Below are 12,177 nucleotides of genomic sequence, written 5' to 3'. Positions count from 1 at the left end.
ACAGCTCTTGTAAAATAACACACATTGACTCAGCTGTAGTTAAATTAAAAGGCACCCTTTAAGGCTGACTTCCATTCACTTATGGTCATATGAATGTAGTGAGATGAGTGATGTGGACTACAACAGTACTAGTTTGACAGTTACTTCAAAATTTCATGATCCACATGACCTGCAGGTCTAATGGGAACTATTAGACATATTTAACCAAGAGTTTCCCCCAGAGATGACCCCGGCGTGTTGGTTTTCAGAGGTAGTCCAGGGAGCATAGTCAAAAAAAAAAAAAAAAAGCAAAAACAACCCAAAAGCAAAAAACAAAATTAAAGTCAATGCAGATGAACACTGAATCAATATCTAATCCGGCTGCAATTTTGTCAACAATGCTGAAATACATGAAATGACTGAAATACAAAATATCAGTGATAATATGAGTACATTTTACGTGGAAGAAACATATATACAGTAAATAATGGTGATATTCAAGTAATGTGCAGTAATTAGCAACTTGTAAGTGATATCTAATTTGGATAAATGTTCACAAAACGACTTCTCAAAACATTTTTTAAACTACATGGAGGCAGGAAATTTCTTAACCTCTGATGTTTTAGACATAAAGGATTCAGTCATTTGTATGAGAAACATCTCCATGAGGGAAAAAGACATCCTGAGCTCTCCAGATTATTCTATATATCTATGTGGCTACTTATGTTGATTCATGATAGAAACCAGATTTACTATCTACGAACATATATAATATATATATATATATATATATATATATATATATATATATATATATATATATAAATATATAAAATACCTTTAACGTTCAATTACATTTTTTTTTGTAAATTTCATTTCCCTGCATTACTGTCTGGTGCCAGAGACAGTGCTGTGCAAAAGTCACTCATTTCTTTAAATTTTGCTAGGAAATTTGGAAATAGGTGCACCAACTTACTGAAACATTTAGACACATGGAAATACAGTTTCTAAGGAAAAAAACTCAATATTTGGTATGACCACATTTATTCTTTACCACAGCCTGAACTCTCTTAGGCAACCTTTTTGTAATTTCTTTAAGTAGTCTTCAGGAATAGTTCTCCGGGCTTCTTGAAGGACATCAAAGCTCTTCTTTTGTTCTGTTCTCTTTCAAGATGAGCCCACAATGCTTCAATAACGTTGAGGTCTGGGGTCTGAGGAGGCCAATCTATGACTGATAGTGTTCCTTTCTGTGATTTGTACCCAAAATTTCTAATTTGTATTCATCAATCCATAAGCCCCATTGACACCGATTTTTGGTCCAGTTTTTGTGTAATTTGGCATACCTCATCCTTTTCTCCTCGTTTCTGCCTTAAGAAGGGCAGAAAACCATTTCTGATGAGGCTTGAACACTAAATAAATCAGCTAAAGCATAGGTGTCAAACTCTGGCCCGCAGCCTAATTACATTTGGCCCGCGAAGCCATACCAAATTATTATTAGAGATGGCCTACTGGTATTATACAGCTAATATATATATCGTTTAGTATTAAGCTTTGCTTGTTCCATATTCAGTTTTCCAGCAAAACTTATTTGATCCATAAGAAAAGATTCATTCTTATATCTGGAGGAAGATTTTTTTTTTCAATAAATATTAATGTTAGCCTGCAACTTTGTTCCAGTTTTGAATTTTGGCCCACTGTGTATTTGAGTTTGACACCCCTGAGCTAAAGGGTCAGGTATACCCTTCAGGTCCTGTATCAGGGCTTTGCTGGATTTTCTTTCTAGTAGATCTTTAGGAGTCACCTTGTTGGAGCAAAACTAGTATTTGCCTGAAAAACTGTTATATTTTGTAGATTCAACTAAAGAAGTCTTTGTTCTTTTTAAGCGCCCAAAGATACTTACAAAGAACTTATAATTGGTTATTTGCCAAGTTGTCTGTTATGTGTAGACACAGCACTCTTCATCCCTTGAGTTAGGTGCCTTTTTTATGCGTGAATGATTCCCAGCACAGCGTTTAGTGGTTTAACGAACAAAAACATTTCTATATAAATGGTCAGCTACAAAGACTGGATTGAAAGTAGCCAATATCCAAAGAAAAACTTTGAAAGACCTTCAGAAAACCTGGAGAACTATTGCTCAAGTCCACCTAAAAAATTACAAGAAAGTCTGGCTCCTTGTATGCAAAATATAGAAATGATGGTGACTTTTGCACAGTACTGTATTCATGGTGAAAAATACTACATTCACTTTTTCTGGTGGCATGCAGCTAGTTCTGAATTAATGTTTCTATTTGAAAATCTCCCATTTCGTTTTTTTTTTTTTTTTTAAAGATTTCTGAATGCAATGGAGATGAACTGAGTTTTATTTATAGAGTTCTTACAGACTGGGAGTTACCACAGTATGTTAGTGTGGACAAGTCTTAAACCACTTTGTTAACATTTTCTTAAGTAGAAAGTAGCTTCAACAGAAAATGTTCATTAAGCACCACAAAATAAATCCCATGCACTTTGTTGCATTGAGGTGTACGTACTGTAGCTATGTAGCTGCATGCTTTTAGAGGTAAGTGAAACAATCCTTTAAAGGAAGACTGTAAAATTTGCAACAAGATATGATGCACTTCCTCTCTATGAAACTAAATAAAGTTAAACTTGTTTAATTGATAGACCATAAAATGCACTCCCAATACCTTCAGTACAACGAGGCGTTTTGTTGCTATAGCCTTAGTCGGTCTGGTATGGCCGGTGCCTGAAGTTAGCCATAACGCTTATGTATTTCAGCACTTTGTGGTTATTTGCTGCCATGTATTAAGAGTGTCACACATACAATTTACAGTGTAAGAATCAGAAAATACATGATAGAATAAAAATGAGAAAAGAATAACAATCCCCACCCCACCCCCCAAAAACAAAAACAAGTATTTCATGAGGAACTGCACCCTAAAAAGCAAGTATTTCATCAGGTTGTTGTAAACTATTGGCTGCATTTTATTTCCCAGGAGAGCAAACAAACAAAATCTCACTTCAGTTTATATCAAATACAGTTAAAAAAAAAAAATTATACTGATGCTTTTATTTGTACTCCCCGACTGGAGTGTAACATCTGCTTCCACATGTTGGCCTGCAGCCCTGAAAACCTCGTGTTTAATCGTACTGTATATCTGCACAAAAACCTGTGTGTGTTTGCGCGTGTGTGTGTGTGTGTGTGTGTGTACAGTAATTGTGTATATCACTGTTGAGGGAGCGAAGGATTACTTTGCAGGAGATCATTTTGTGTTACTGAGGTAGAATGAGAGATTAAGAAGCTGAAGGTAACTGAGGTTTAAATGAGGTCTTTGTGTCAAGGCATACTGGTAATGTCAAATACAGATCAGAAATGCACAACAAACACAGCACCATAATTATTTCTGAGTAGACAACATGTTCCTGAATAGTTTTGTACCTGAGGTTTCAATATGGTGTAAAAGCACTGTTAATAGTGAAATCCTGAGTGAAAAAAAATGACATGTCAACATCCTTGTTGACTAAATGATGTGTGAAGGGTTTCTCTTTTCTAAATGAAATATTCAAACAATTTCTCTCAAATCAGCTGCTGGATTGAAGAAAAACAAAACCCTGGATCCAATTTAATCTTCTTTTTTTTTGTAAGGAGCCCCTGCCCCACACCTCAAATAATTTGATATTTCATTTTCAGTTTAAACCTTTCACACAACTTTCATCATAATGACTTCAGCGCACCATGTCTATATTGTAACGATGTTTCATACGAGGGTTTGTGATATTTGATTTAGAAACATGTTTCAATAAAAACAATTCAGTTTGGTTCCTTTGTTTTTCTTAACCAGTCTCATTTCAGCCAGCAGCCTAGTCCCCTCTCCATGCAACCGCCGCACATACGCGCTCACACTCGCTCACACGCAACCATGCACACTAAGGGGCTCAGGAAAGCTGGCATACTTGTAGGAATAGTTCAATTTTTATGGGAAATGCACCCTTTTTGTTTTTCCTTCACTGCTTAAAGTCACATGAGAAGCAGGCACGTCTAAAACGACCACAAAAACTGCTTTTACATTTTTAGATTTCAGAAATGAGACAATATGTGTGTGCGAGCTTCAGAGATGCTGCAGGTATGAACGGCATATTTATATGTGAAAATGGTATGTCTCAAGTGCATTTCCCAAAAAGTGGAACTATTCCTATTCAATAAACCTTACTGAAAGATCAAATACTCCAATGTTAAAACACAGTTTGCTCACCAAAAATCCAAAACTCTTAAAAAATTTATAACAAATCCAAGGTATCACATCAGGAGAAGAAATTACTGACTGCAATTACTTTTGAGTGTGTGTGTGTCTGTGTGTTCCTGAATCCCCATCACAGATAGGAGTCAGATTTAAACCCCTGTTTATCGGAGGCCAAACCTTGAGGTAGGTAGAGAGGTGCCCTATCTACTCCCCTTCCTCCTGTGCTGCCGCCTGAGATGACGAGGGACCCTCCTCAGCCTCTTCTGAAGCGCCCTGGAACAGCAGGACACCCAAAAAAAAAAACAAAAACAAAAAAAACCCAAAACACTTTTTCACTTTGTTGTTATCTCTTTTGGTCTACTGACTCATGATGCTCAAGCACATGAATCAATACTAGAAAACGCACGAGAATACAAGAATGACTGTTAAAATCTCATGGAGCGATTGCGTGCGAGGAAGCAGGTTCCAGCTGTCAGACCCAGAAATGTGAGGAAGATGACGGTTACATCAGGAAACCAAAAAGACAGGGGAAGAGAACAGTTAGAGCAGGTTTCCCCTCACTATATTGACTCATTCTTCCCCTTCATGTGTGTGCGTCTGAGAAATGGAGTCTGTCTCAACGGTTTCAGTTCTTAAAGCATCTCAACCCCTTTGACAAACTGCTTAGTGGAGAGGATGCGATAAGACACACGAGGGGCATCAAGAGAACTGCCCCGCTTCGGTGAGAACTGTTGTGCAACTTCATTTGAAATTCAAAAAAAAAAAAGAAGAAGAAAAAAAAGGGCTAAACAAACCAAAGTTACAGAGAAGCACTTTGTGTCACAAGACGATGTTTCTGGCGGTTTATCTGGGGAATTTAGCAACGGCATCTGTGAATTTTCAAGAATTTGGCATATCCTCATGAAGTCAGTGTACATGAAGCGCAAGAAGCATGTGCATTGGCAGCTTTGCTATCAAATGTGCTAAGGTAATGACTTTTTAAGTGGTTTTATAGTTGCATTTTAGTAAAAATGTGCCAAGGCCTGAGAAGGTTATAACATACACAAATCCTAGGAGTACTGAACTGAAACACAGCATTGCGCAAAGTGAAATCCATATATTTAAAAAGAGCAGATACGCAACATGCAGGGGAGTAAAAAGGATTAATTAAAGACAATGTGCTTCAGTACCCTGGAAACAAGGCAGTTTCGCTTCTTGAAAGTCTTTCCCTTTTACAATTGTTAGATTTTGGGGCACTTTTCAGAAGATGGAATTATTTGGGATGTTCTTCCATGAACAGATACAGAAAAATATAAGGAAAGGCTTTATTTTGACACTAAGAGGCATTTCTGTTCTGTCACTGGTGTCACTTGCTACTTTACCAGTACTGCAATACAGATCAACAGTACTGCAAATTTATCAGGCAGTTAACTGGACACTTTTCAGAATATGGACCATGAGCGTTATGGTGACACTTAATGCATTAAGTGGCAGCTGAGTGTATACATATAGCATAAAGGACTTTACTGTTAAAATGACAAAGCCAGAGGATGGGATTCTGTGCCACGACCAGTTTAAAGTCAACAGGCTGCACATCACTAAGCCTAATTTTATATAACCCGCGGATCCTAGTAGATTAGCGGCTGTGTTTCCATCATGTCTCTCTCTCTATCTCACTTTTATTGCTATCAGTAAATCCTACCAGGACTAAAGGCAGCTTAAAAAAAATAGTATCTGCAGCATCATGGAGGACATGTCAACACCATGTCATTTTAGGGACTTAAGTTTGTAAGTTACTGAGTATACTATATTAAATATCTTAAAGGGGGCAAATAACATTTAGTAGAAAATATTTATTTGTATTATATAAATATTCATCACTAGCTGGTGCAACTTTCTAGAAACCTTTATCTACTAGTTTCAAGCAGATTCAATATTTTAAAACTTAATGTTAGACATTTTTTTGTATTTTGCTCTTCGTTTTAGATATTTATCAATACTTGTGAGTAGACTGGTTATGTAAATGTACAGTGCATACACTACTTGCGCAACTGTTAATGTTTTTGTTTTGTTGTTTTTTACTCACCCTGTAGAGTTTGCAGGCCAGATTATAGCGTGTTGTTTTAGTTGCAGCTTCACTAAAAAGTACAAGGGACTTTTGAATGTAGTTTTTCTTTGATGATGAACTTTTGATATTAATAAATAAGATAAGCTATGCAAATCAGCACTGCAGGTCTCACAACATAAATGTAACTGACATTAGTCAAAAGGTAAATGTATGACACAAAATGAGATTTCTGCCCAACTGAAGCAGGGCTCACATTACACCAGTCACAAACTCTGAAAGTGACTTATAATAATGCAGATTACACTGCAAGAGACTTCAATGATTTGATGATTGTAAATGTTTTAAGGATTCCGCCGCAAAGCCACTGCTAAGTTTGTTAAGCCATAAATTTGATATAGTGGGGAACGCAGCTGTGAATGTTAAGTGGTTTACTTTATTTTGTGAAGTTGTCTCAAGCGTATCTTAAACACAGGCCCTAATTCCATTATTCAAACAGCGGCACTTTCACAACAACAACAGCGTTTCAGTTGTGGGAACCTGCGTCTCAAAGTGCTACATCAAAACAAAACCGGACCACCCTACTGCCCTTTAAAGATTTCGTTTTCCTCACCTGCTGTTCTTCAGTTACTTCTAGCACTACTTTCTGGGGCTGTGAAAAGAGAGGCAGCAGAATTAATTAAACATGAAGGAAAACGGGCCCTCAAGGACTGCTCAGCTCCAGCATACACAGACACCTTGGAGGCTTTGGACACACATTTACAATTAACTCCATGAATGTCAGTGATTGCTTCATACCCATTTCCTTGGTCGCCCACGTGGTCGCTTCTCTCCAATGGGCTCTACTTTCTGCAGAGGAAGAGAAAAACGGTTGAAAACACAAATCCTGTGGTTTTCTTTAGAGTATTGTAGTTTTTCAATCTTCAATCCAGCAGCCATATTTATTTGCTAGATACAGTTTCCTGTAGGTCAAGGGGGGAACACCCCTCTCAGGAGTGGCACCATTTCCTTAATTAAAGAAACATTTTGGTGAATACTTTGATGGGGCTGTACAACTCCTGTTGGTAAAGTCAACAGTTGAAACAAAACTTCAGAATTTAGGAGTTGTATGCATGTACAGTGCCTGCACAGATGAACAATATGCCAAATTAAAGTTTTCGCAGGCATCAGCATGTGCAAAGTTTACTTGGCAACCAAGTAAAATGATTTTAAACAATTAAAGAGGAACGTTTAAATTAATATTCGTGGAGTTCTTTTCTTTAAAATCATTCTGTTTTGAGAAATGTTCAGGTTGAAAACACAAAGGATGGATTTGTGTGATTTGCCATGTCTAATTGCAGGCTTACACATGAAATACCTCTCTCTGCCATGTTGTAACAAGTTTAACAAGCTCAGTTGCCTGACAATAACACTTCCCCCTCACAGCTAGTGATGAAGAATAAAAAAGAAATCTTGTGAGTCTGATGTCTCCTGACAAAACAGAAAATTTTCAAATGATATTTTTCAGCATATTTTTGTATGATTAGCCAAATAGTTGATCCACTACAAGATGTGGATCAATGATGATGATGATGATGATGTCACACCTTCTACAGCAAGTTTTCTTTACTTTATTTTTAAACTACAGTGAAACCTAATTTTTTTATATGCACACAAATTTCTGTCTAATTTTACAAGCAGCAAAACGATGAATATTGGTTGGTTTATATGGGAAAAGACTAATCAAATCATTCACGAGTCTATTGCCAGAAAATTGCTGATCTTTACAGTAAAATAAGTCTTTAAAGCTGGTGTAAGCAAGGTGGTGTAAGGAAGTCCATCCACTCTGATACTTCCAACCACTTATGTAATGTAATCGTTGTTCCTGACAAGACAATGTTTTATTTGTCAGAATAATAACGCATGAGGCATAAAAACTGCAGTGATTTAACTTGAGCTTGTCCTTCTTTCTGTCTGTTTTGCAACCTCATTTTTGCCCCTGTGATGGCTGCTTTGTAGCCACAAAAGTATAATTGAATTAAATTGTATTACACACAAAAAACCCCTCACTAACACAGGTACATTGCAAAGTTAAGCCCACTAAGATTGCAAAGTCTGAATTATTTTTTAAAAAGTGCAGACACTGCCACTAAACCCTAAGCATCTGCATCCATTTCAGCTTTCTTATTATGCCAATTTCAATTATGTAATGTTTGGTTATTTGAAACAAATTAACTGTGATGAAATTATACTCTGATCAGTTTCAACCTTCAGTGCAGTTCTGGGGCCTTTGTTCTTGCTGCCTTTTGGTCGTCCTCTTGGCCGCTTTGGAGTTGGTGGTCCAACAGGCTCCTGTGAAGAAACATTAGATGCGGATCTAGTAGATGTAAACACGCCATCGGCTCAGTAAGGCAAAGCTCATCACATTCACATGCTTAATAAATGGAGTCCTACCTGCTGCTGTTTCCTTGGTCGACCTCTGCCCCTACGCTGAGGCTCAGGAGGTGACTGGGCAGTGCTTGGCTGAGGAGATGGCTCTTTGGTCCCACTGTTACTCATGCCTGCGTCTGTCCACCTGCTTCAAACTGTGTGGGCATCAAAGCCTGGAGCAGCGGCCTCGAGGGCTTAAAGAGGAGCAGAGTTGAGTATCAGGAGCTGGAGATGCGAGCAAAGGAACCTGGAAAAAATGACTCGTTTTGAATGCAGCGCAGCAATCGTCTCTGACAAATTTAGCATAATCAGCTCTATTATACCACTTCAAATAATTTTCTTTTTGCACAATTACCACAATGAGTTCCAATCAGTGCTTAATGACATCATTAACAGGATAATTCAGGATCACACAGGACTCTTTTCCAAGAGCAAGCGTGGGAACTGCTTATACATAAGCCTTGGCACCAAGTTCATCGGAACACAGACAGGGGTCTGGCAAATGCAAGGAAACATGAGAATGGTGTGCAGAGACTAAAAGTAGCACAGATATTCACAACTCAATCTACCATCCAAAATCTGCATCTACTGTACTACACTCCCCACTTCCATCTGCCCTCTGCTAGGCGTTGCATGTTGTATGTGTGGTGATGCGACATAAAACTTGTGCAACTCAGACAATGATTTGCAAGAAATGAAAGACGCTACATGCAAAAACTTAACAAAAAGAATTGAAACTGCTAGTAAATTTACAGTTTGGAGCCTGTAGTGCAAAACTGGGAAATAAAGCTACAGCTATTTGGATAATGTAAGAGTCATTTAATTTCTTATAGTAATGTGTAAGGTTTAGGTGAATGTATTTGGTTTGGTCAAAAAGATAGATTTACAAAGTAAATCTGTAATCTCTAAATAGGCCTTTACAGCTGATTAACTGTCTACTCAATAAAATGGCGAGAAATGGCCCTCACAGCTCCTGCAGCCCTTCAGGACGTCTTCGTGTCGCTTGGACTGCCTGACCAACATTCAGGTGGCTATAACGTTTGCATTATATACATTTGCAAAAAAAAAACCCAAACTACTTTTCACGTTAAATCGATTTTCACAACAATTGCCAGTTAAGTCTTTGTAAAAAATAAATTAATAAATTAATTTTAAAAAAATCAATTGGTGAATTATTTTGTCGACTGACTTGTTTCAGCTCTAGTTGCAGCCCATCACGGGCCTGATTAATAGCACTGGTACTGTAAACATTGTATATTCCACTTTGATCACTGGTCGAACCATTTGTAAACGTGATGGGTTTATTTCCATGGGTAGAACAAACAATAAATAACCACTTAAAACTGACTTTTGGTAATGTCCCAAGGTGGTCGCTTACCACAACGGGCAGCTCTGCGAGGAATGTGCCAAACACTAATTGCCAACACAGCCTATCAAAAACGGCTGCACCGAAGCAGGAAGTCGGAGTAATTTGAGAAATACGTCCTCGCTTGAAACGATTTAAAGCCAAACGAGACGCACGACGTCGTTTCGTCGCTTTTAAAACTCGTTTCCAAACAGCTCAACAGGCGACGTGCACTTCTCTTGCAGCAGCAGACCGTCCGCTCAACTAGTCCGCGTTTGGCAGTCAAGTACGGGACTGAATGTACTTTTTGCATATGGGCGGCAATTGCAACCATAAAAACACATTCTTTTACAGCGTTTACCAAGGTGCGCGAGGCGCTCCTGAAGCGAAGCCGTGAGCCCAAAGCGTCGACTTGAGTTTGGTAACTGGCACATGCAAACGCCAAAACAACAGTCGAGCAACAGGCCAGCAGTGTTTTAAAGCGTAAAGTCGACGCTGACCAAACAACATCCCCCTGCTTCCATCACTTGCGCAATCGATCTCTAATGTGTTTGGGTTTTTGGACCGATAACAGGTTCGCCAAAGTGGATGAACCGTGTGCTAGAAAGAGCTGGAGGAAGAAGAAGGAAAAAAAAAACATTGCCAAGGACAAAGGCAAGCAACACAGGTGCAAAACCTCTGCTTTCAAAAGCAGGACATACATTTAGGCTATAGGCTCCGTGTTCTGGCTGAGCAATCCTGCCCATGCAGCCAGCGCCAAATAACAGAGGGAGCAGAGGCGGTTCGACTTACCTTAAGTTGGTTTGCAGTTTTACCTGGAAGTTCACACACACTCACTCCACTTTGTGCTCCTGCACAACTATGAAAATCTTAGTGTATCGACCGTCTCATTGGCTGGAATGAAAGGGTAATCGCTCTCTCTCTCTCTCTCTCTCCCTCTCTCTCGCTCCCTCGCTCTCTCTCGCTCTCCCTCCCTCCTCCTAATCGGAAATGTGTGTGATCCCCCAGACGTCCAGTCACGAATACCCCAGATGCAGTATAGTGGGGGGTTGTAGCAGAGCTGTATGCATTGCATACTTTCTCTATTAAAGCATGTTTCAAGAAAGAACGAGGGTAGGAGGGTTGAAACAGCGGACCCCGCCCCTAAAAGCTCCCTGGACCACCCACTTAAGAGGGAGAAAGTCGGGCATCAGACAGGAGGGTCTGGTTCCGGGGTTCCCAAAGTGGGGTTTGGGGGCTGGGAAGTTCCCCAAAGAAGGGAGGAAAAGGTTCAGTTTGTTTCAGCAGAACAGAGTTGTGAGAGCAGACTGTCTGCACTGTTTCAAGCAAAAAGTTTCACTCTCTGTCCCTCTGTTATCTCCCCACCTACAGTGCTAAGAGATGTTAACTGTGTCATAAAGGAATAAAACATCAAATGGAGTTTCAGAAGGACCAAGTTTGCTCAGCAGCACTATCATATACATTTTCTTTAGGGGAAAATGTAACCCCGGCTCAGCTCATTTCAAAAACTGTGCAAAGAGCATTTGAAGTCATCAGCAGAAAAACTTATAGAGCACGCAAAAAGTTGCGATTAGATGCAATCTTTGGATTTTGTATTCAAGTACTTTTAACAAGTGTAGCCCAGTTATTAAAAAAATTATACAACTGTTTATTTTCAAATAATAATAATGAAATAATAATAAGTCAACATGGAGCATTTTTAGATTAAAAGGTCCCTTTCTGTGTGGATTTCTGCTTTACATGCTGCCTGTGTGCAGCTGGAAAAAAAACCCTAAAAATAATATATTTTCAAGATGTAACTTTTTGCATTTACACAAACTGATAAAAATTGGATGGAAATGTTTGAACCACCGCAGAGAATACACATTCCAGGGGCAGCTGCTGCTGCCACTGGACCGCTCACGGAGTCATGTCAGGTGAACACGTTGGCGTACGACCAAAATATAAAGCTTTAAGTTAAAAAAGATGAAGCACGGAGATTAGTTTGGGTGATTTGCAGTGTCACTTTCATCATGTAATTAATACATTCTTAAACTGAACATCTTGCAAAACCAGATAAAAATAAATAATAATAATTCAACCAAACGTAGCCTATATGTCTCAGGTTATTACCATAAAATGCACAAAAGCAAAATAAAGAAGAAAACATCTGCATGTTTTTT

At 38.7% G+C, this 12,177-nt stretch overlaps 1 protein-coding gene across 2 annotated transcripts; it reads right to left on the bottom strand.

Annotated features, from left to right (window-relative positions):
* Positions 1-223: 223 nt before the first annotated feature.
* Positions 224-11,119, bottom strand: LOC146670135 (uncharacterized). Of its 2 annotated transcripts, none has more exons than XM_085406902.1 (6): positions 10,808-11,119; positions 8,695-8,917; positions 8,509-8,592; positions 7,060-7,110; positions 6,875-6,913; positions 224-4,490 (listed from the first exon to the last, which is right to left on the bottom strand). In XM_085406902.1, the coding sequence occupies exons 2-6, from the start codon at positions 8,797-8,799 to the stop codon at positions 4,422-4,424; spliced, it is 348 nt and encodes a 115-aa protein (XP_085263028.1). In that variant the 5' UTR covers positions 8,800-8,917; positions 10,808-11,119; the 3' UTR covers positions 224-4,421. The 2 variants fall into 2 exon arrangements, with proteins under 2 accessions (XP_085263028.1, XP_085263029.1); XM_085406903.1 differs by having other exon boundaries at positions 8,695-8,864.
* Between the last annotated feature and the right edge of the window lie 1,058 nt (positions 11,120-12,177).

This window comes from Rhamphochromis longiceps, linkage group LG5, assembly GCF_057381845.1.
Source record: "Rhamphochromis longiceps isolate RC_006_pf linkage group LG5, R_longiceps_female_GT1.1, whole genome shotgun sequence".
Lineage (NCBI taxonomy): Eukaryota > Metazoa > Chordata > Actinopteri > Cichliformes > Cichlidae > Rhamphochromis > Rhamphochromis longiceps.
Note: the sequence above shows the minus strand (reverse complement) of the source record. Positions and strands in the feature narration are given on the sequence as shown.